A 23244-nucleotide genomic window follows, 5' to 3' on the forward strand; every position below is an offset into this window, starting at 1 on the left:
TATAGAGATTTCTTTTCAAACTTGATGTGGTCATACAGTTCAAACCAAGTTATATTCTTGAATTTTAAAATACTATAAATTTGAAAGATGTATTGCCAATTTCTCTTGAATTTGTTTCTCTCGCCAGATCATAATGGAATTGCTGATGAAATTTGGTGGAATTTTTAATATCAGACGGGTCAATCTAATATACTCAAAATCGAATAGTTAATGAAACCTGGTTGAATGCCAACTGGCCTAATTGAAATACTTTTAATATTTTTTCAAATAGTTTTTACATCAAACGTTGGAATGGTATTTATCTTTATAGAGTCTTATACTCAGTAAATCGTCCTCTTCTTTCTATTTATTTTAAATTGGTATTGACAATTTCCTTGAATGCAACTTATCATCGAGCTTTTAGTTGCCACTTGTCATCCATGGAACATTATATAGGTCTTTGATAAAATAGAGAATGAAAACGGGAATGGGACAAAGAGACAACAACCCAACCAAAGAGCAGAAAGCAGATCAAGGCCAGTAATGGGTCTACATACATGAGACAATTGTCAGTCACCACATTTGAGTAAATAATGAATTGACTTTTTTTAAATGACCCAAGTATGACATTAACTAAATGACAGTCTGTCATCTCTTTGCCTGGAATCCTATTTTTTACTAGATCTGTGAATGTCGTATGTTTTATATATGATGATAGTTTAAAGACATCTCCAACGAATAACGTGAACCAACCTTGTACATGTAATAGTCCCTATTCTATACTTTTAAACGAGAAGACCTCATTTTGGGTGTCGCTTCTCTTCCTTCCACAATAAATCAATCATCATGCCTCTATGTCCTATAGGTAACATGCATAGCCGCATTTGTCATCCATTCTTGTGATTATTCAGATTGAGTTATTTTGGGAGAAAAATGACAAAAACGGAGTCCGGAAATGATTCCGTAATCAGACTTACTTTTAGTCATAGATAAGACTTCCCGTTTGAAACATGCACAAATACAACCAATCGTATGATAGATAACAAAAACAGAAAAATAGATAAGCCAATCAGAGCGTTCTCCCTGTCATGGTATTTAGGTCGCAAGAACCACAACTATTATACCACATTAGCGAGGACAATCATTTTTCGCGTTTATCTACATGTAAACTACGATTATACTTCTTTAATATATAAAGAATCGCTGTATTCTGTCTACTGTTTTTTTTTTTTAAATGTTATAACATTATACTATTCAAGGGGTCATACCAGTTGCATTTATATTAAAATAAGTAAAACATGTGACACAAGTACAACCAATCGTAGAGCATTCTCCATTTCATAGTGTTTAGGTAGCAAAATTCACAACCATTATATCCCTTAGAGAGGACAAATATTTTTCGCGTTTATCGATCTGGGGATTGATCCTTACGGGACCCGGGAATATATTTTTCGATTTCGGGATTTGAATTTCTTTAAAATCTGCATCTCGGGATTTCATGGTTTTTAGCCCGGGATTTCGGGATCAGGAGCCCTCCGATCGAGAACCCCTCAAATTAGCCTTAGTCGGTATTTGTCATTTATACATGATTCAAATCCTACCATCGGTATGTTGATAAGGCTCTAAAAAAAGCACTGATGGATTGTCATAGAAGCCTATTTCAAAGTTTAGACTAATAATGGTCTATATATAAGCAGTTACATTTATTTCATGTTTGAAATGGTGCAAATTTTTAATTTGATTTGACTTTTACCAAAAGAAGCATTAGAGCAAAGGAGAAGAATAATTGTGGTCGTAGGCCAGAAACACGAATATAATTGTATTAAGCAGAAACGAAACAAATATCGGACTTTGGAAAAAGGGAGATACCTTTTATGTAATTTTCAATACATAATATCTTTTACAAACAATCATCCTACAACAGTTCATAAGCTGTAAATGCCCGCGATTTCGCGGGTGTGTTCTAGTATAAGATTATAGCGTGAGAACAATTACAATGATATCGGTTTTGTTATGCTTTAAAATTTTCCCAGAGTAAGACGTCTGAAATTCATATAATCAATTGTCTTTTAATACGTATAATGTACAGTATATTATAATGATGGAGTGCTACTAGTGTGTACACATATAATTTGTATTTAGAGGGGAAATCCTAACCATTCAAGTTCGATCTATCGTTTAAAATTTGTAGATCCACAACACAAGTTGACCGTCTAACTGCATAGAGTTATAATACATAGCTATATAAAAAGATTTTCAGTTTGATCTCTGTATTCCTTATGGGAGAGAGGTTTTAAAAGTTGTAAAACTCGAGTTTGTGTATCCATTTACTTGAGGGGTTGTCTGATATATTTGATGGATGTGACCTATACTTGTTTGTATCCATGTCATTTCACCTTTTTCATTGGCAGTTTTGCCATCTCTTTCTATAACTAGATCATAACTAGGTTTGGTATTTAACTGTTGAATCATTGTATTTTTTTCTAATCTAATGTTTGGTTGTCTTTTGTACTTTTGTTTGCCATCTCTTTATATTACAAGGTTTAGTATTTATCTATAAAATCATTGTATATCTTCTCTAATCTATTAATGGTTGGTTGTCTTTTGTATTCTGTGTTAGATTGTTTATCTCTGATGTCTGTTCGTGTTTCTGTCAGCACTAGTTAACGTAGGTATATCTCAATGTTATATGGTTCCGATGAAACCCAATGAAGGACCGAAAATCACTGAGATTGCCATGATTTAAATAAAACACCATTTAGAATTAATGAGTATCACAACGGGTACTACAAGTGGAGCAGCAAACAATTAGTCTCACTAAGGGAAGTCACAATCGACGAGAAAGGGACAGGTAAAATGTTATAACACCAGTCCTAATCATGAACAAAGATTGGCCTCTTTTGGGATTGTCTAGAGTTTAGCTGGAATTTGTGATTTACACCTCTATCATCTCCTACCACTCGCACACAAATCCGATTCAGGTAAGATACGATAAGATAAGAAAATTAATTTTCAGTCACGGCGGGTTACATGAAATACTACATATGCTTACATGTAGAGCATTTTGCCGACATACCGAGCACTGAATGATTTGCAGAAATTAAAGTAGAATATGAGTATGGTTTCTGTAACTGTAAAAGGGCAGAGACCAGTTCTTTAATGCAAAATAATAAAAGTTTGAAAAAAATAATAACCTGCATGACCCAAAAGCCTGCAGCACTTTTATTGAGTGTTCCATGGGAAAACCGTTCAAGCAACCAAATAATTCTTAAATTACTTAATAAGTACTTTAAATTTCCGTCTTCGGGGAAACTTTCTGAAACATATGATCAGGTGAATAAATTTCTATAACTTATTCTTCTGTCATCTTTCTTTGTGCTCTCATCGACCATTTTGTTTTCTTTTGACACTTTTTCTATTCCTTTGGTACATAATTACACATCACATGAAACTAAACTGACAATATGGGAAAAGGTTACATTTTTACCTTCGCAATATATGAATAGGTATACATTTTTAAAATATGAAATATATGAAAAGGGCGGGGTAATAGAACCCAGCGGCACCACTATCAATTAAGTATTAAAGTGCCCCCCCCCCCCTTTCCCCCCATAGATATAAAGAATAGATATTAACGTGTACATAAAAAAGGAATATTTAATAATGAATTGCATATGTAAAGAATACAGGAATTTTTTTTTAAAGAATATAGAAATTTCAAAAAAATAGCCTAATAAATAGTTGTAGAATAAAGAATTATATACTTCTTCTCTAAGTAAATTCCTCCGCAACGGAGCACCCGTGTCACACGGTAAAAAGAAATCCCTTATTTCTATATTACTGTTTAAAAATATGGAGCAGACTAGGTTAAAATATATACAATCCTTAAAAGATTATCGTTGTCCTAAAACCATTTATTAATGTAAAAGCTAACATAAAAATATTTACACCTACTATTCTATGTACATTAAGCATATAATAATGTAGTCATAATATCTTAAAACGCACAGATTAAAAAGGAGTGAAATAGATTTACTGTTGAGAGGTAAAAGGACATAGTTTATTTATTTATTTCTTGACAGAAAAAAATAAAAAGATAAAAAATATAGATTGCTATTAATGGTCTGGGATTTAGCATTACTATTTAAATCACTAAAATTAAAATTAACTGTTATGTTACTGTACATAATATGCAGAATTTATATCAGTTTATTTCTATTTAACTAGTTGTTCTACAGTTAAAATAGAGGTTGATTATATGGAATCATAAAACTTTTATAAAATCTAAAATATTTGATCTGAATCATTACCAGTTAAGGCCTTTTAAAAACTAAAATATGGAATATTCCTCTTTTTGTGTTACATTGTCCATTTAAGTTTACTCTTAGGCTTCCATTTAGGATATATATGTCTGATAATTAATCAACTCAATTTTTTTTTATATATTTTTTTTTGGGGGGGTAAAAGTTAATTGATAAATTAATGGTTATTTAGACATTACACCCGGGGTCTTTTGCCTCAGACTGCTTTGATACTGCCATCCTTTTGTGTAATAATGTATACTCCGCTTACAGACCCTCATTTATTTTACGAGGGGAGGTAACTCTTCACTCTCCTGTGAAGGAGGAGAATTGTGTCTTCGCCATTTGTTTGCAGTAGCAACATTCCACAATTTTATTTTTGAATGCTGGTACAAATCGTCAAAAGATGAGCCAAGGAGGAAGTATGCCAAGGGGAAAGTATGAAAACATTTTATTAGATATTTGGCGAATTCATTTAGTTTATTGTTGCCGAATTTGCGTCTGAGCTTTGAATGATTTATAGACGTGTTTTGCACAGACTTGCAGTGTGTAAACATCAACTTAAGTTGACATTGTGTTTTATCTAAATGCATGTATAATATAACACATTTGATGTAATTGATGATAAAGTTGAAATTATAAATGGAAAATCCCACACAATAACATGATGATAAGACAATAGAGGAAGTTGTTTTGTACTGAAGAACTATTTGTGTTTGAATGGCCATTTAATAGTTATCTCCCTTAGGAAAATGACTGTGTTTACACCCAATGATATACTCTGGTGCTAAAAATCAGAAAATTGTCTATTAACCCAATATTATAAAAAAGATCTTTTTTTTTTCTTTTTTTTTTTTAAATCTTTATGATTTGAATTTTATGGATTTTTATGTATATCATGTATATTTTCCAGAGAAAAGTTACCACTCAATGCATCAAGAAATATGTGAGCTTCAGTTCAAATGGTTTCATATAATCAAAATATCACTTCACTTTCAGCAGTTGATACATGAATTAAATTCAGATATTGAAAATGAAAATTAAATCTACACAAAACCGTGCTTTAAAAATACAAAAAAAATATAGGAATTTAGAATATATATCATAACTACTTAATGCATGTTGCCATTAGAAATAAAATAAGAAAAAGTGAGTCTTATTTTCATTTTGTTACAACTTTTAGTTTGCAAATATTTCAAAATGTTAAGTAATGAGTATAAGACATGCAAAAACTTCTGAAAGAGAAACAAAAAGATATATATATTTAGGGAAAGTAGTTTGTTGCACATTTGTATGGATTACATGCAGGTGTTTTTTTTTTTTTTTATAATTTTTATAATATTAGTGAATACACCAAATACAAAGAGTATGGCACATGTATATATGACAATTCTGAAATAAATTTGTAGTGCATGATTCAACTCAGAATAAGAATGTGTATTCAACTAAATAAAGGCACTGGAAAGAGCATGAACAGTTGAAAGCAAAACTTTCTGGTGCATTTAATAGCTTACTATATGGTATGGGTGTTGCAATTTTATAAGGCCTACACTACTTTTTAGTCGCTTACAGTGTATATCCTTATCCATTGGTTTTTATTGGAAAGTTTTCTCATTGGTAATCATAGTTTTATCCACTAATTTGTATATTCAATTTGACATATATGTATTTGATGGAAGTAATCACAATATATGGACAAGTATGACCCCTAAAAATACCGCTTAGCTTTGAATCCATTTTTAAATAAGTTATTGTGTTAGTGTTGTTTTTTTTAAGATTAATGAATAAATTTGAGACTTACAATCATGACAATGTACAAATGATGTACACATTTGTACATGTATTAAAAATAAGCAATGCATGGCAGTAGATTCTAAAACAATTTTTAATGTGAAATAGAATAAGTCAAAATGATCAGCAGAAGTATTAAAACTAACCATTTTATCAAATGTAACTCCTCAATGGACATATTCCTTATTGTTTAATCCCCATAATCGGGCCATTGTTCTTTTGCTCTGCTTATGAAATTTTATTTTATTCGTTTTCAAATTGATTGCAGTTCTACATGTATTCTTTACAAAAAAAAATAAAAAGACTAAACCACCTAAAATTGGAAAGTCTTGCCAATTAAAAAACCAGGATGAGAATGATGATAATGATTATATAAATCATAATAGCCACAATAGAAAATATTCAAGAAGGTTGAAGATGTTTAAGATACATGTACAACATTATTAAATATCATTCCATTATCATAATTCATTTACATTGACAGCAGTTCATTGTCATCGACATTTATTAAAGAATCGTAAGTTTGACACAATATGGTGTTGTTGGTGCTTAATAACATGGCAAACTGAAAGATCATTACCTCAACAAATTTACATTTTTAATTAAAAAATACACATTTTGAAAATTTCACTCACAAAAAAATTAGACATGACAAAAAATTTACATTTGAAAATAGCTTATGAAGTAATGATCTTTCAGCTAGCCATTGACTCGCATGTATATATTGTCCACACACTTAATCCCCCATGTTTGTTTGTACCTTACCTACTTTTTCTCCTATATCAATTAGAGCTAATCTTAATTTTGTGTTAAACAGATAAAAAGTTAGAAATAAGTGTATTACTCATATATATTATGTTTTATTAATACCTGAGTATATCTGGGAAAAAAATGATAACTACAGTACGCACAGAGAGAACTGATTCTCATATTCCTGTGTCCTGTCCAAATACTTATATCCCTCTAAGATTAAGTAGGGGCATTAAGCATTCTTGGTAGGAACCTGTAATTTTGCCGTATCAGGTAAGAAAAATATTGGGTTAAGGTTTATTACTTTGAAGTTGTGGTAACATCATCTTGTAATTTAATAAACATGTTTGGGGCCCTTTATATCTTGTTGTTCAGTGTGAGCCAAGGCTCCATGTTGAAGGCCGTACATTGACCTATAATGGTTTACTTTTTTTAAAATTGTTATTTGGATGGAGAGTTGTCTCATTGGCACTGACACCACATCTTCCTATATCTATGTTCATTATTATATATGTACTTTAAGATTAGAATATATGCCAAATTATATATACAACTGCCATTATGGATGTTTAGCAGTTTTCTTGCGAGCCATTAATTCTTTTCTTCATTTTATCAAGTGCTGATTAAAATATATTTGGTGTTAATACAGAAATTGCTCTGGGTAAAGTCACAAGAAGAATGTTCAATGTGTCATGTACAATGTACATGTACATGTACAGGCATGACAGGAGGGTTGTTTTAAAATTCACAAATTAAAGTGATCATTTGTGTGATGTTGTATATCTATGGATGTTACATAAAAATGTCAATATTATTTTATGTTTAAAATGTTTCAAAAATTTTGTGCATATTACATAGAAGTAAAAGATATGATATAAAATAATGTATGCGCTTATACATGTACAATCATGCTATTACATTTACCATCCACACAAATATTTAAAAAAAATCAAATTCTAGACATATATATTGATCATTAAGAATTTCATAAGAAAAAAACTAGATTAAAGCTGATTATGAACACTATGGTTCTATGATGGACCCATCTGACTATGAACGTTTCAAGCATGAATTCATGGCACCAGACTGCATTCAAACAACCTTGTTCTCTGTAGCTTCAATACTTCATTCCTTCTGAACCTTTTCAATGCCGAGGATGTCTTAAGGCATCACTGCTCATGCTTCTTCAAAAACATGCGAAAGCTTTGGTAATCAGACTGTGCTATCTTACTTTTAAGTGTATACAAATGCTTACATACATCCACTTATTTCACTGTTGAAAGGAGTTTTCTTTATGTTTTTACTCTGGCCTCCAAAGAATGTGAGACATCACTGTCTATGATGCTTATCCTGTGGCAGCTGTGTTAACTATTTGTATAAAGCTTTTGTATCTTAGGAGGAAGAAAACAACGGTAGCTGGATACTTCAGATCTTGAATGCACATGTTTTTGGAGTGTCCATCTGTCCTTGACCTCATTTTTGTTGTTGATTGACTGCTTTTTATCATGTTCTTTTTCAACTTTTTTTTGTTAATGAGATAACTACATAAGGTTATATACACATTGTAACATAAATTGGATTTTTTCCTTTGATGTTTTTATGAAATAATTTGCTTAAAAAGTGTGGTGAGGGAAAACCATGGTATATTATATGCAAATTGATGTTGTACCATACTTTGCTAATTAAATATGCAACTCAACTAGAATCCAAAGGAAAAAAGGCAGAGCTTCAGCCATGGAATAACAAGAAAATGAATATGTTTTACCATGGCTGAAGCTCCACTTTTTTTTTTTTAAATGTATCCACCTCTTACATATTTAAGAAACTGTTAAACGTACTAAAAGGTCAAGATCTCCATTTGTTTTCATTTTATAACAAAAAGCAATAAATTTATGTGTACCCAAATCTTAAGAAACCTTTTCCAAACTATATAGGATTGTTACGAATTCCCCTAATTTTGGAAACAATAACTTAATGTTTCTTCTTTTAATTGTGAAAACAATTAAATGTGAAACTATCATTTCCTTTGCGAAAATCCAATTAAATTTCATTTAAAAAAGGGGTACCTATAGAAAAAGAAAGAAATATCTGTGAAAAAACATGATACTTTTTGCGATCAATTAGGGGAACGTACACTATCTACACTCCCGCGATCCACTACTGTTTAAATACAGTGTTTTATCATTAAAATTGTATTTTAATAAATAATCTAATAATCGAAACAATTAAATAATGGAAGAAAAGCAGTTTCTACGAAAACTAGAAATGTATAAATATGCAAATTTCAATGAGATGAAAATTCTGTAAAATATGATTAATTTGTATGCTACCTAAAAAACAATAAAAAACCAAAACAATTCTTACCGTCATTAGAATAATTATTTAATCCTTGTCGCTGGAATCCGATATTTTTGTTTACCTCAGTCTGATGACATTATGAAATTACGGGCGCTAACAATCATACACGGGGCGCAAAACTAAATAAAAATCGGGAAAATCTGACATTTTCTTTCCTTTTTGCAAATTCAGGGGTTCTATTACATGAAATATACAGAAGATTATACACGAGGCGCAAAAGTGACTTGCGCGAGCTTCCATTTCATTGGATAAAACTGTAATGTGATCAATTTCCAATTATTAGTTGAAGGTCTTGAAGCAGTCAATCAATTAATTTATATTACAAATTTTATATACCATTTGTCTTACTCATTAACATATTTAAACAAACTCATCCTTCAGATTCGTTTGTTTAAATATGTTAACTCCTATAAACCATGGTATATGTAGTACATGTAGTCATTGCAAGCTTCACTTGACCTTGACCTCATTTTCATGGCTCTGCAATAAGATTTTTTAAGGTCAGTTTTTGCAGTTACTATAAGCTGTACAATTTTTAATATATATTTATATATAGATTAATTTTTAGATGTACATGCCAGCTGGCAGGTTTAATCTTACCTCAACCTCATTTGTATGGTTCATTAATCAAAGTAAAGTTTTCTAGGTTAAGACTGTTTCTCAAAATTACTATATAATCAGCAATAGGTAATTATATATTTTGTTTAAAACATAAAGAAATTTATCATATTTTTTCTATTTTTGTCATATTTTATCATATATTTTTTATTGGTCTCGGGTTTATGATTTTATACTCTTATTATAATTACTTGAGTAGTACTTACCATCGGCCAAGTACTACAGATACACATAGATAAAATAGATTGCACAGAATATATGATATATTTTTATACCAGTTAAATTTTGTCCTATGTTGTACATTATTTATATTCTTTTGTAACATTATATTTTTTTTTATATATATTTGATTAAATTTGAGAATAACTTATCATAAGTTGATTATATATGTCATGATTTGATTTTAGCACAAAATTGCTTGTTAAAGGAATGTTTTTGTCAATTCTTCATACAAATGTATATATTTTTGCAAATTCCACAATACATCATTGTCCAAAAGTTATTTTGCACCTAGAAATTTATATCGATCACTGCATATTGAAAAGTAATGAATAGGAGGGTTTAATGTAACTTTGTTGACTTATATTTAACAAATCATCTTGCCTTTAAGTCCAGTAATAGAACACTTTTTCAAATGTAAGTCTTAATTTGCAATCGTTACTAAAACCTTAATCACTAAAGCCATTAAGAAGCCAATCAAGCCCCATTATTCCAAGGGGGTAAATTTGAATTGGTGAAATTACTCAAATATTAAGATAGCATAGCTTCATATGTTAAATATATGTACAAAGATTGTATTTTTCTGTTGTTTATTTAAATTCAACTATATTTTCAGTGAGAGCCAAGCCAAATTCTGTCAAAGCCGTGTAGCTCTTGTAGAGAAAAATTATGGAAATCTGTGTGAAACACTAGGTTCTATAACACGTAAAGCTGCTAGACAGAGAGACAAAGGTTACCAGTTTATATTACTCTGAATCCTTTTTAAGTTTATTAATTAAAAGTATTAAAAAAAAGAGAGAAATAGCTGATACTGTATAATTGTCCCACTATTCTCTGCAATAAAATTGAGAATGGAAATGGGCAATGTATCAAAGAGACAGCAACCTGACCATAGAAAAGACAACAGCAGAAGGTCACCAACAGGTCTTCAATGTAACAAGAAATTTCCGTACCCGGAAGCGTCCTTCAGCTGGCCCTATACAAATATATTCTAGTTCAGTGATAATGAACGCCATAATAATTTCCAAATTGTACACAAGAAACTAAAATTAAAATAATACAAGACCAGAGGCTCCTGACTTGGGACAGGGGCAAAAATGCGGCTGCGTTTAACATATACCTCTAGCCAATGTATAAAAGTAAACGCATAACAATACGTACATTTGAAATTCAATTCAAGAGAAGTCCGAGTCTGATGTCAGAAGATGAAACCAAAGAAAATAAACAAAATGACAATTATACATAAATAACAACAGACTACTAGCAGTTAACTGACATGCCAGCTCCAGACTTCAATTAAACTGATTGAAAGATTATGATTTCATCATATGAATATCAGGTACAATCCTGTAGTGAAGACCTGATGGGATATAGACATACCAAGCTTTCATCTGAACAGTCTATTAAATGCTCTCTTGAAACAATTCTAGCTTTAAAAAAAAAACAGTGTCTATAAACCATCTATAAAGGAGTTATGCCCCTTGAAAGCATAAAATATATGGGAAAATTTGCAATGTAAGCATTCTGAAGTCTACATTTGGTAGCCATATTTTTGTTATCTGTTTTTAATGAATAGAGGAATATTTGTTGCTGTTACTTTTAATGTTATCAGCACTGATTACATACATGTATACTTAGTCTGAGCTGAAAAAATGTTAGATATGTTTTTTATTATTTTTTTTATATGAATTGTTTATTTTTCAGGTGATCTTCTTGCCAAACAGTTACAGGAATATGCTAATTCAGAAAATATCAGCCATTGTACCAAAGCAGGACTTAGTCTATGTGCCCAAAACATGTCAGCTATACAAGACTATCGGGAGGCAGAGGTATCTGTTATTCTACTTTAGGCAGTTTGTAATCATATCAATGTGTTTAACTGGTTTATAAACATGTCATGCATGTATTACTATAGTAAAACTAGTACTTGATTCAATGAAATTTAAGATTCAAATTCACAAGAGTTTCACTTTATAATTTTAGTATCAACAATATATATTTACTCCAGTCATAGATTAAATACATTATATTATTCATTATCATTATTCATCTGTGCATGCTTATCCGTCAGTACATCCATCCGTCTACAAGTTATTCAAAAGCAAGAATGCAAGAATATACTTTAATTTAATTTCATGATTTATATATATGGAATATTTAGAAAATAATTCTTAAATGCCATGCTCTATACTCAATTTTGCATGGATAGGTATTATATTTGTCAATATCTTTACACCAAGTGTTAACCATGTTTAAATTGTTGACACATATAATGCTTATGAATGTTAAAACTAGCATAGAGCATGAATGGTTAAATTATTACGATTCTTATAGAATAATTTAGAAATTGTGTACTTTGCAGCAGACCTATAAGACACGTTCAAAAGGCAGATATTTTGATTCCACAAAACCAAAACAAAAAAGAAAATGAATCATTTCATGAGGAAAATGAGCAAATACATGTTAACTTGCTTTAAGAATTATTTTATTTAACATGTTTAATTCCGATTTCCGATACAAGCAATACCAAATAATTTGTTTTGTAGATTAAAAGACTAGAAGCAAAAGTGGTTCATCCTATGAGTGGTTATGGTGATATATGTAAGAAAAAGAAAGTAAGTATTCACTATATTAATACCATTTGACAGTCCTATTTTTTACTGCACCAGATTCGCATATCAACAATGTCTCTTTAGGGAATTACTGATGCTTGATGGTCAAGTAAAATGAAAAACAAAAGTGAAAATTATGATCAGGCAACATTTTTGCCGTCATTGAATTTACAAGTTGAAGACATCAGGCAACAGATATCAATGTTCATATTTTCAAATTTTATTAAATTAAATTGAACATTTTCAGGCCTTCAAAGTGCATGAATTAAATGCAAAACTGTAAAACTTTTAACATAGCCTTGTTTCTAGTACTTGTAATTAATATATAGAAATGAGCAACAGCCTTATGCAAAGCCTACCAATGACTTCATATCAGCTAAATTTATATCTTGCTGGTCCGAGACCACAATTGTCGTCCCTTGATTTTCGTTGTTCACGAATATAGTCCCTAGTGTTGACAGTGGGTTAATTGCCATTAATTTTTATACCCCTTCCAAATTTATTTCCCCATGTTTAATGCCTCAAATTGTAAGTAGGGGGGTGAAATTACACTGTAAAAAAATTTGGGTCCAGAATTTTACAAGAAAGTAGTGATTTGGTCCAGCTGAAAAAGGTTAAAAATTAGCACTTTGGAAGCTGTCAAAAGATTTCAAGACACCCTTAAAACAAAATTGTCCATATTTTGAGTTAGAGCCAATGAAGTTTTCTATAAATTTGATATAATTTGTCCCAAAAGTAGTACAACACACTGTAAAAATTTCATTGAGAAAGCGCAGGTGGAATTTTTTTTTATTTTCATTTATGTTCTAAAAGAAATGCACTACGAATTAATTGTGGTCTCGGACCTGCTATATCATTTTTCATTCAATCACTAATAAAAAGTTGGAAAATAATATTATTGCAGAAAATGTCAGCACAGTTTTGATAACATGTTTGATAGTTTTTTAAACTCTGCTTTGTCCCATTGCCTTAGATAGATAGATGTTTTATATTACAGAAAGATATAAGTACAGAATTAGCAAATATAAAGAAAGAACAGAAGACATTACAACAATTAGATAAAGTCAGAACTAAAAGTCCGGGAGATCAGCATCAAATTGTATCCTTTTATACATTGTTATCAAGAAACAGAATTGTTATAAGGAAAATTTCTAGATCAGCTGACAATGTCATATGGGATTAGCTCATTGTTGAAGGCCATAAAGTGACAGATTGTTGATTAAATTTTGTGTCATTTGTCTTTTGTGGAGAGTTGTCTCGTTGGCAATCATGCATCTTCTTTTTTTTTATATAAAAAGATAAAAAATAATCATTTTGGAACTATTAATATGGAAAATGTTTCTTTTGTTGAAAAAAATAACTAACATGCGATATTGGAAACACATCAAAGAAACAGTTGAACACAATCTCTAAAAAAAATTCTTGTTTCCTTTTGAAAGGATGTAAATGTATAGTCTCTGCTTGACTATATTCCTTATATATGATATATACTTGAGATGGTTAAATTTTAATATTTTAAAAGCAGGTGGCTAACCGAGCTTTTTTAAATAGTTAAAAATTAAATAGTGATGGAATCTGTTTCTCTTATGATTTTTACCGTTCCTTTTCAAAGATTTTTAGAAAGTTGTGTTCTTTATATGTGACATCATCATGCATGGTCCATTTTTATTCAGTACATCATAATAGGAAATTAAGAAAAATAGAAGAAAATATAATGACATAATTAAATTTCAACCAATCAGTTGCTGAGAACAGACATTTGCTATATTCTAATATTTTTCTCACACCGCTCAAGAAAGATGAAAATGCAACAAAAAATAGAGAAAAAGTAACAAAATAATCTGAATATGTTTTTGAGAAAATACACTGTAACACAAATATATGTTTTATGATCATTTGAAGAAAGTGAAACAGAAACTAAAAATTGGATTCCATTTGACTATTTTTTGCAGCTACACATTATTTAAAATATTTTTCCTTAACTTTACCACAGCAAAGGGTAAGTGATTGAAGAAAGAATTGGAGAATTACAGCACTGTCACCACAGAGATGCCATTGATTAATGTCTGACATGCTTTACTGTGGTGTTGCACAATCAGACATTAATTTGATAAAGAGTTGTGTCCCTTTTGTCCTGTAAGACAGCTTAGTTTCTGGGCATTTACAGGAGAAGTGGAAGCAATATTTGACCTGCAGTTTTTTCATATTTTTTTATATTTAATAGAAGTATGCATGCTTTTTTGGGTCTCTTCCTTCTCTTTAGTCATTGAAAATTATTAATTGAAAAATCAGCCATTTAATCATATAGTTTCTTGTCACTGTTTTTAATAAATGTTTATAACTTAAAAAAAAACAATTCTCTAATGTTGTAGTTATTAAAGTGTGCTTTATTTTAACAAAATTGTACATAATGAATGTCGATTTATGTAGTGAAATCAATGATAATTGCTTTTTATTGAAGCAGATGATTTGATTTTTTTCTGAGTTAGAAAATTTTGGAAGGATTTGAACTAAAAAAAATGTTGGAAAAAGGGATTTTTGTTCTTTCAATTTTTTTGTTTTCAATAAATATGCAGGAAATTGCAAGAAATGAAAGAACACATTGTTGAATCAACTTATTTTTACAGATTCTTTATGTTTTGATCAGCCCTTTCCATCTAACAATGATTTGACTTCACCATTTTAAAATTTACTTACTTTAGTTTAAGGTGGATGGGGACTATTTGACTGCACATAATTTCACGCATGAATTACCATGCATATGAAAAGTTTGTGTCGTAAATTCACCATTGATTTTTTAAATATTTTGTTTGGTTAAAAATGCTAAATTATTTTACTTTTGTCCCTAATAAATTTTTATCGTTATTATTTGTATCTGGGAAAGACTCAAAATAACATTTTACCCAATTTCACCAATTTCCTGTCAAAATTTGGGTTTTAAGGCCAAATATTTTTTTCTCATTCTTTGAAGCAATATTTGGGCTTTTTATATACAGTTTTGGACCAATTGTCATAGAATTTTCCTCCTTAGTCCAAATAATAATATGACGTCTTGAAAGGCTATTATAATTTTTTTCTGTGACGCCTTACTTCGAAGCGTCAAAGAAAAAAATTATAATAGCCTTTCAAGACGTCATAATTATTTGGACTAGATCCTCCTTAAAAAGGAAAGATCAAAGTTTTACATACTTGCAATGATTTAGATTCTCTTTATTATTCTATACACGAAAATAAACACTCACAAACATTAGTTGGTTTACAGTATGTGAAGTTTTAAATGACAATGTTGTTATATTACAGGCAGAAACAGAAGTAAAGAAAGCCAATACTGATTCTGAAATGGGAGGGAAAGCTCTAGAAGAACAAATGGTGGTATTTGAGAAACAAAGACTGGGTGATTTGAAGGTAAATAATATACTGTAAATTCAGAAATTATTGCAAGGTTTTAGTATTGTGAATAATGCAACTGGAAGGGTATAACGATGAAAAGATCTGAAGGCATTTTTTTTTAAATCGTGATAATTTAACTCGCATTTTTGTCCATTCTTGAAAAATTGCAATAATTAATAAACCAATTATTTCTGAATTTACAGTAAACAACTAACAAGCCAGGAAAGCCACGGATATAACAAAATTAAGTTTTCTAGAATTTCTAAAAAAAATTAAATTATTTTAGAACTTCTAAAAAATATGGGCTCAGAGTAGATCTTTAAAAATCGTTTTTCTATTTTCCTTAATGAGATAATGACACAGTTGCTTATGGTTTCAATGTAGCCTTTTTTTGCCCGATGAGTCTCATAATTTACTTAATGAACCAGAACTAAAAATGTTGCATTATGTTTTGAAAGTTCTGATTAGTAAAGATTTTATTTACAGACAGACTTCAGCATTTCATTTAACTTAAAACCAACTTTGATTTGGTCCATAGAAAACGTATGTATTAAAGCTTCAGAAGTCTTCAATTTTTATTTCAGAATTCTCTAGCAGATTTTATCAACATAGAAATGATATTTCATGCCAGAGCTTTAGAATACTATGCCAGATGTTTTGAAAATATTGTGATGATAGACGAAGATAGAGATTTACAGGTAAATTTTAAACTCATACCATTGGGTTTATAGTCTTTGCTCTGATATAGTATTGAAGATAGAGATTTACAGGTATTTCTAAAAGCTCATAACATCTTTGGCATGTGATTGTGCGTTGGCATCAATATTTTGTTAAAAGGTTATGATTAGGGCCGTTAAAGGGGAGCCATATCTGTTTTAAAGTCATTGCACTGATAAAATAGCTAATATAAGTGGGGAACCTGTCAAAGAGACAACTACCCGACCAGAGAGCAAAAACACTGCTGAATGCCACGAATGGGTCTTGAACACATCATGAAAATCCGACAACCAAAGTCAGACTTTAGCTGGCTCCTAGTATTAATGAGGAACCAAATTCTAAAATAACTTTATTCCTGAATAAAGCTGATAGTAGGTATATGCTTATGATACAAAAATCCAAGGACAAAAAAAAAAACCAAAAACCCAAAAGAACATGTTAATTCATTATTTTCCCCGATTCATAATTTTTGTCTATATGAAAAGTTTGATAGAATCACCCTATCATTAGTGAAATGGTTAACTGTTTTAGAACAAAACCTATGCATTAAAAAATAGTACCAGGTAGATCTTTATGAATAACTATTATACTTAGGTATACCAATTTTCAATATATTCTGGGTTTTTTTTTCAAAGTTCCCCTTGAAAAGTTGAAAGAAGTGTTAATATTTTCCAATTAAATTTTTACAGAGGCTTATAGTTGACAGTCTTTAAGTGTAAATTTCAATTAAATAAGATATTCCTTTAAAAATTAAAAACTTTGAAGACTGATTGACACTATTCAAGAGTAGATTAGACCATTATTTTATTTTTGTCTCGGCTCAACAAAATCATTAAGTCATACTTACGAACAAGTCAATGATTCTGATGTGTAAATGTTACATGATCAGCATTTGCACATCTTGTATTGATGGAGATTATTGACCCATGACCTTAGATGGCCATGAACTTTCATTCATCGTTCATTGACCTAGGATGTTTTGCTTCCTAAAGCATTGCCATTTTGATATCAGCATTTTCATTTAAACATTAAAATTATATACAGGCAAGACATATCTCTGTGTCAACCGTTTATAACTTATTTTGCAGGAATTTAAGCGAAAATTACAATCATCTAAAGGAATGCATGCAGACTTTGGTCAGACTTTAGGAGGATTCACAGGAGGTTCTAGTACAGGGGGGAGTGACACATTAGGGACAGGATCCTCATACACATATACGTACGGAGACACGTCAACAGCGACAGCATCAGCATCAGATGCAAGAAGAGTTAGGATAAGTAACACGGTAAGATATACACAAGGGGGTCTAGTACAGGGGGGAGTGACACATTAGGAACAGGATCCTCGTACACATACACGTACGGAGACACGTCAACAGCAACAGCATCAGCATCAGATGCACGGAGAGTTAGGATAAGTAACACGGTAAGTTATACACAGGGGGGTCTAGTACAGGGGGGAGTGACACATTAGGGACTGGATCTTCTTACACATATACGTACGGAGACACATCAACAGCGACAGCATCAGCTTCAGATGCACAACGAGTTAGGATAAGTAACACAGTAAGAAAGTTTATAATCTAAGGAACCCACTGATCTTCTTTTACTAATACAGATAGCAGCAATAAGATAAACTGAAAAAGAGAAATTTTTGTAGCTTTAAAAACTTTTTTTTAGAATTTAAAGCTTTTCATTTGTAACCTTTTATCAGAAAACATGATCTTGAGAGTAGCTTCAGTGTTTTTAGCATAAGATTAAAAACAGTACAGCAAAACAGGTTAGCAACATCAGCAGAGTCTTATGCTACAACATAAGTTATAGTCTTATACATCTATATGAATAAAAGAACATGTGTGGGTAAATGGCAATGACACAGCTATCATCAGAAGGCATACGGTGAATATATTGTCTTAAAAAATAGACTAAAATCTATTTACCAGAGACCTAATCAAGCATAAATGATTTTGGTTCTAAACTACACAAGCCCTACCTCAAAAACAAATTATAATTCATATTGTATATTTATATACCATGTTAAGAATCACAAGCGCTACCTTCAAAACAATAATATAATTTAATTTATTTTAGTCTATGATGTACGGTGAGGAGGATGATGACGACGAGTTATATGATGATGATGAAGATGATGATTACAGTGTGCCAAGGAGGACAGGGATGAGATGATTTTAAAAACATTTTAACTTATGTAGTAGCAGTATAGATGACACAAGGATGGAATCAGTTAGGATACCAGTCACAGTTAATTTAAATGCATGTTAAATCATACCACAGAAATAACTATTGATGTTGTGAATATATCATGCATTTAGCAAGTTTAATTTGGAGATAAAATAGTGTCCACCTACTTAATTTAGTTTTGACCACTGAATAAGGAATTTCAAAACAAGGAACTTAGTCTTGAAATTACAAATTTTAAGCTGATTCAGTGCAAATGAAACATGGATACTGAAGCATGATCCATGTGTTGCTTGTAATTGTGAAAAATCATTTATAAGCTGTTTTGGTTATATCATGGTTAAGTTTTCAACGATGAAAAAAATATATGGTGATTGATTGCAGTTTTGGTATTATTTTGAAGAAAAAGTGTATCATTTTTTTTGTAGTCCTAAAGTTGTGAAAAGACTATCTCATACCATAGGAGTTCTTTTTGGAGAGGGAGTTGAATTGCATTTTCGTAGCTGCAAGATTTTTTTTGTCTATAGCTGGAAAAGGGATCATATATTTTCACTGTGTGAAATAGTATTCTGCAATTGAAAAATCGATAAATCACAAATTTTGTTGAAATTGATGGTATTTGATATGGTAGATATATTGTAAATGTTTTCACAATTCTTGGGTCTAAAAAAGCAAGATGGCAATTTATAAATAGAAATCTTTGTTTCGTTTATGGTCACTGATATTGTGATAGTAAATTTTTATAGATGTGTATTCTCTGCAGATGGATGAGAAACACAAGTGTAAAATTTCCATGACAGATATCACTGGTTTTATTTCTATGAAAATCGCAATAGAAAGAAGAAACACACCTGTATCTATCATGAACCAATTTTTTGTTTATGCAGATTGAACATTTTGTTATTGTTAACTTGAAGGGTTTTCGTTTCATTGTTTTATAGGATTTTTACACAGATATAATTAAGTGACATTTGTTTATTTGTTTTAAATTACAGGATGAATATGTGAATTTAAAAATAGGAGAAAACATTTTGATACATTTTGTATATTTTTCCATTTTGAAAAAGAATATAAATCTCTGATCAAATGGACAAATATCTATGGAATTACGAATCTCATTTATATGTATCAGTTAGTGATTTTACATACAATTTCAAAATTGTGTGTGTTTGTGATAACATAAGACAGAAATAAAAAGCACAATACTACTCAATTCATTAACATGTGAAATTCAGACAGGGATTTAAATTACAGAATAAGTCATGATTTCATTATTATTTTTTTGTTCAGATATTTTTATATTGTTCAAAGTTTTCTGCTCATGAACTTTATGTAAATGGGAGGTCATTAGTTTGTTGTTTCTAACATTACCATGACTGAAAACGTGCTTAGCCTCACATTTTTAATTATCACCTAGAACTTATTTTAGTCTCAGTTAACTCTGTCTATTTTCAACTCTCCTTTTATAGTGCTTGACATTTTCAAAATCATGACATAGTTTGTATTTTTACAGAATTTAAAAGGTCATGTTAATATATGATATTGATAGAATATTTATCAGATAAGAAATGATTGTTTATAAACATGTGATATAATTTTTCTTGATATGACCACATGAAAAAATTTAAAAGAAAATAATTGTTTGTTAGGAATGTTTTTCTATGTTCAACAAAATGAAAATATTTTTACATTGATATTTTCTGCTGGTTACAAGATTTCAGAAAAAAACTATAGTGTTTGTAAATGTTTTGTAAAATTTTTAAATAATACAAAAAAGTATATCATTATGCAAGTTTCATAAAATTATTCTTCATAAGGAGAAGCACAACATAATCCATTGATTACATTCCATAATGATTTAAAAGGCAAGTAAAATTAAATGCACACAATATTGCCAAAAACGAAAAAAGTGATGAAATAAGCAAATTGTTAGTTTTTACTGGGACCAATAGATATATTAGTCTAAGGTATAGTTGATAATTGCCAGCTCAACTCCCTCCGTGGCTAGCTTAGATATCATATAAATAATAATTTTGACTGTTGTTTTGTTATTAGGGAATGTCTGATCGTAAAAAGAATAATAGAACATATAAAATGTCAAAAGATAATGTCACAAGTACTTTAGAAGGTAATTAATTTGGTATTTGTAACCAATCAAAACATTGTTTATATTAAATATGAATAAATTAAGTTGTAAATATTTATGGTATTTATTACAATTATTTGGACAAACAACATATTAATGTATGCACTGTAAATGACTTATGAAATTGTCATTAATTATGTAAATTATATGTTAAGGAGATGTCCATATCTAACTTCCAGGCTAATTATATATGGAATAAGAGGAATAAGAAATGTCAAATTAAAATGTTGTTGTTTTTATTTTTGTTTTCATCTCAATTATTGTAAGAACTTTTAAAAATGATTGTTGATGGCCAAAAATCGAAGCTGGATTTTCTTTGTGTTTTTTTACTTTTTCTATTTCTTTTTTGAAAAGATTGTTAGATAGTACTTAAAAAATAGTTCTTTGGTACTAGTTCTGTTGACCAATCAATCATTTTTATATGACAACTATGAAACAACTTGTCATTTTGAATACAAGGAACAAACAATTCAGAGCATATATAGAATCTCAAGTAAAAAGTTCAGGGTTTATTTTAATGGTTATAAGATTCTAGCTTACTTTTGTCTTTTTTTCTCAGCTTTAAAAACTTACGCCATAAAAAGGTTGTTCTCATATTTGCCATCGTTTTGGCCTTCTTAGCAGTTTAGGAAGATACAATTTATAATCCTTTTATAAAACATTGATTTTTTTGGTGGCCTGGAGTATGTCTGTACATGTATAAAACTTCCAATAAGGATGAATTATGAATCCATGTCATATTAGTAAAATATTTCCTCTGTTAAACAATATATATATCAGGTGGTTGACTTTACATGATGAAACTTGCCTCAATTTTTTTAATATTTTATTTCGTCCATTAAGATTGTGATATTGTTTTTAAAATTTGTTAATATATTATTTATTAAATTTTTATATTTTATGATTTGTTTTACCGTAGTCTGTGATTATTATATTCCCCTGTGATTTATACATGACTAACATGTCTCAAAGTATAACATACTTCTCTGTGTAGAAGCTTCTGTGATTGTTTGCTTTATATATGAAGGTACAGCTTATACAGGAATTTAAAAATGCTAAGGCCACATCACTTAATTTTGAGTTTTTGGATAATTTTAATGTTTTTGGACCTTTTGAAATAGGGCATTATTAAAGATTAAAATTTCAATTCATATAAATTATATAAGACTTTCTGTGCAGGATGGAATATTAAAATATGATATTATAATTAAAATTTACGATTAAGCAATACTAATATACATATTTGCTTTTATATGAGAGTGACTGTCGGTTTATTTCCTTTTAAATGTGAAAAATTTATCCAAAACAAAGAAATTTTTATATCTTGAGTTGCAAATTTCAATTATTTTCTAATTCAACAGACTCAAAATGTTTTGATTATGTTTTTACTATATAATTTATAGAATTGTCAGATTAATTTGATTATACTTCACTATAAAGAATACTAAATGCTTATTCTTTTTTTAAATTTTTTATACTTTCACATTTATTAACATAATTGTAAGCAGTTTGTATTTTATATTTTACATGTTGCACGTAATACATGCGAGCAGATTGAACAAGTATGTTAGCAGTCAAAAATATTCTTCATAGTGAAAACCATATCCAGATTTGATAATTTTGTGAAATAAAAAAATAGGGGAGATAATTTCAATAAAAAAAGGGGAGATAATTTAAATTAAAAAAAATAAACTTATGTGTAGAAATGAGCATCTTTAATAGTTCAAAATTATAGAAAATTTAGAAATTTTAGATGTGGATTTGGTATTTGCTTATCAATACAAAAGATAAGGGCGAATAAATTTATGATCTCTTATTACATTTAAATATTTTCATTTTTTCTGAATATAGTTACTTTAGAAAACTTTGAGACAAACATTGAAATGAGTAGTGAACTAACCCTATAAAAGCAATCAGATTGTTATACTTGATGTACTAATTGTAATATTATTGACCAAAGACTAACTGCATGATTAGCTCAGGTGCTTTACAGTAGTGCAAATCAAACAAAATAGAATAAAGTATGTCTAGTCTAGAATGTGTTCTTTTTTATGCCCCACCTATGATAGTAGAGGGGCATTATGTTTTCTGGTCTTTGCATCCATCCGTTTATTCGTTCGTCTGTCCTGCTTCAGTTTAAAGTTTTTGGTCAAGGTTATTTTTG

General features: G+C 29.9%; 1 protein-coding gene across 1 annotated transcript; it reads left to right on the top strand.

Annotated features, from left to right (window-relative positions):
- The first annotated feature begins 4584 nt into the window (after positions 1–4584).
- Positions 4585–21053, top strand: LOC134722262 (CBY1-interacting BAR domain-containing protein 1-like). The gene is made up of 10 exons (XM_063585871.1): positions 4585–4718; positions 6556–6588; positions 10633–10748; positions 11721–11845; positions 12563–12631; positions 13626–13727; positions 15929–16033; positions 16603–16716; positions 17824–18021; positions 18827–21053. The coding sequence occupies exons 1-10, from the start codon at positions 4687–4689 to the stop codon at positions 18920–18922; spliced, it is 990 nt and encodes a 329-aa protein (XP_063441941.1). The 5' UTR covers positions 4585–4686; the 3' UTR covers positions 18923–21053.
- Positions 21054–23244: the final 2191 nt, after the last annotated feature.

This window comes from Mytilus trossulus, chromosome 6, assembly GCF_036588685.1.
Source record: "Mytilus trossulus isolate FHL-02 chromosome 6, PNRI_Mtr1.1.1.hap1, whole genome shotgun sequence".
Classification (NCBI taxonomy): Eukaryota; Metazoa; Mollusca; class Bivalvia; order Mytilida; family Mytilidae; genus Mytilus; species Mytilus trossulus.

What these genes read in the sequence shown, in the direction of transcription:
- LOC134722262 (XM_063585871.1), top strand. Translation starts at nt 4,687, where the DNA reads ATGAGCCAAGGAGGAAGTATGCCAAGGGGAAA. An exon ending in AAGACTATCGGGAGGCAGAG is followed by an intron (nt 11,846 to 12,562) that starts GTATCTGTTATT and finishes TTTGTTTTGTAG; the next exon opens with ATTAAAAGACTAGAAGCAAA. An exon ending in ATATATGTAAGAAAAAGAAA is followed by an intron (nt 12,632 to 13,625) that starts GTAAGTATTCAC and finishes TTTATATTACAG; the next exon opens with AAAGATATAAGTACAGAATT.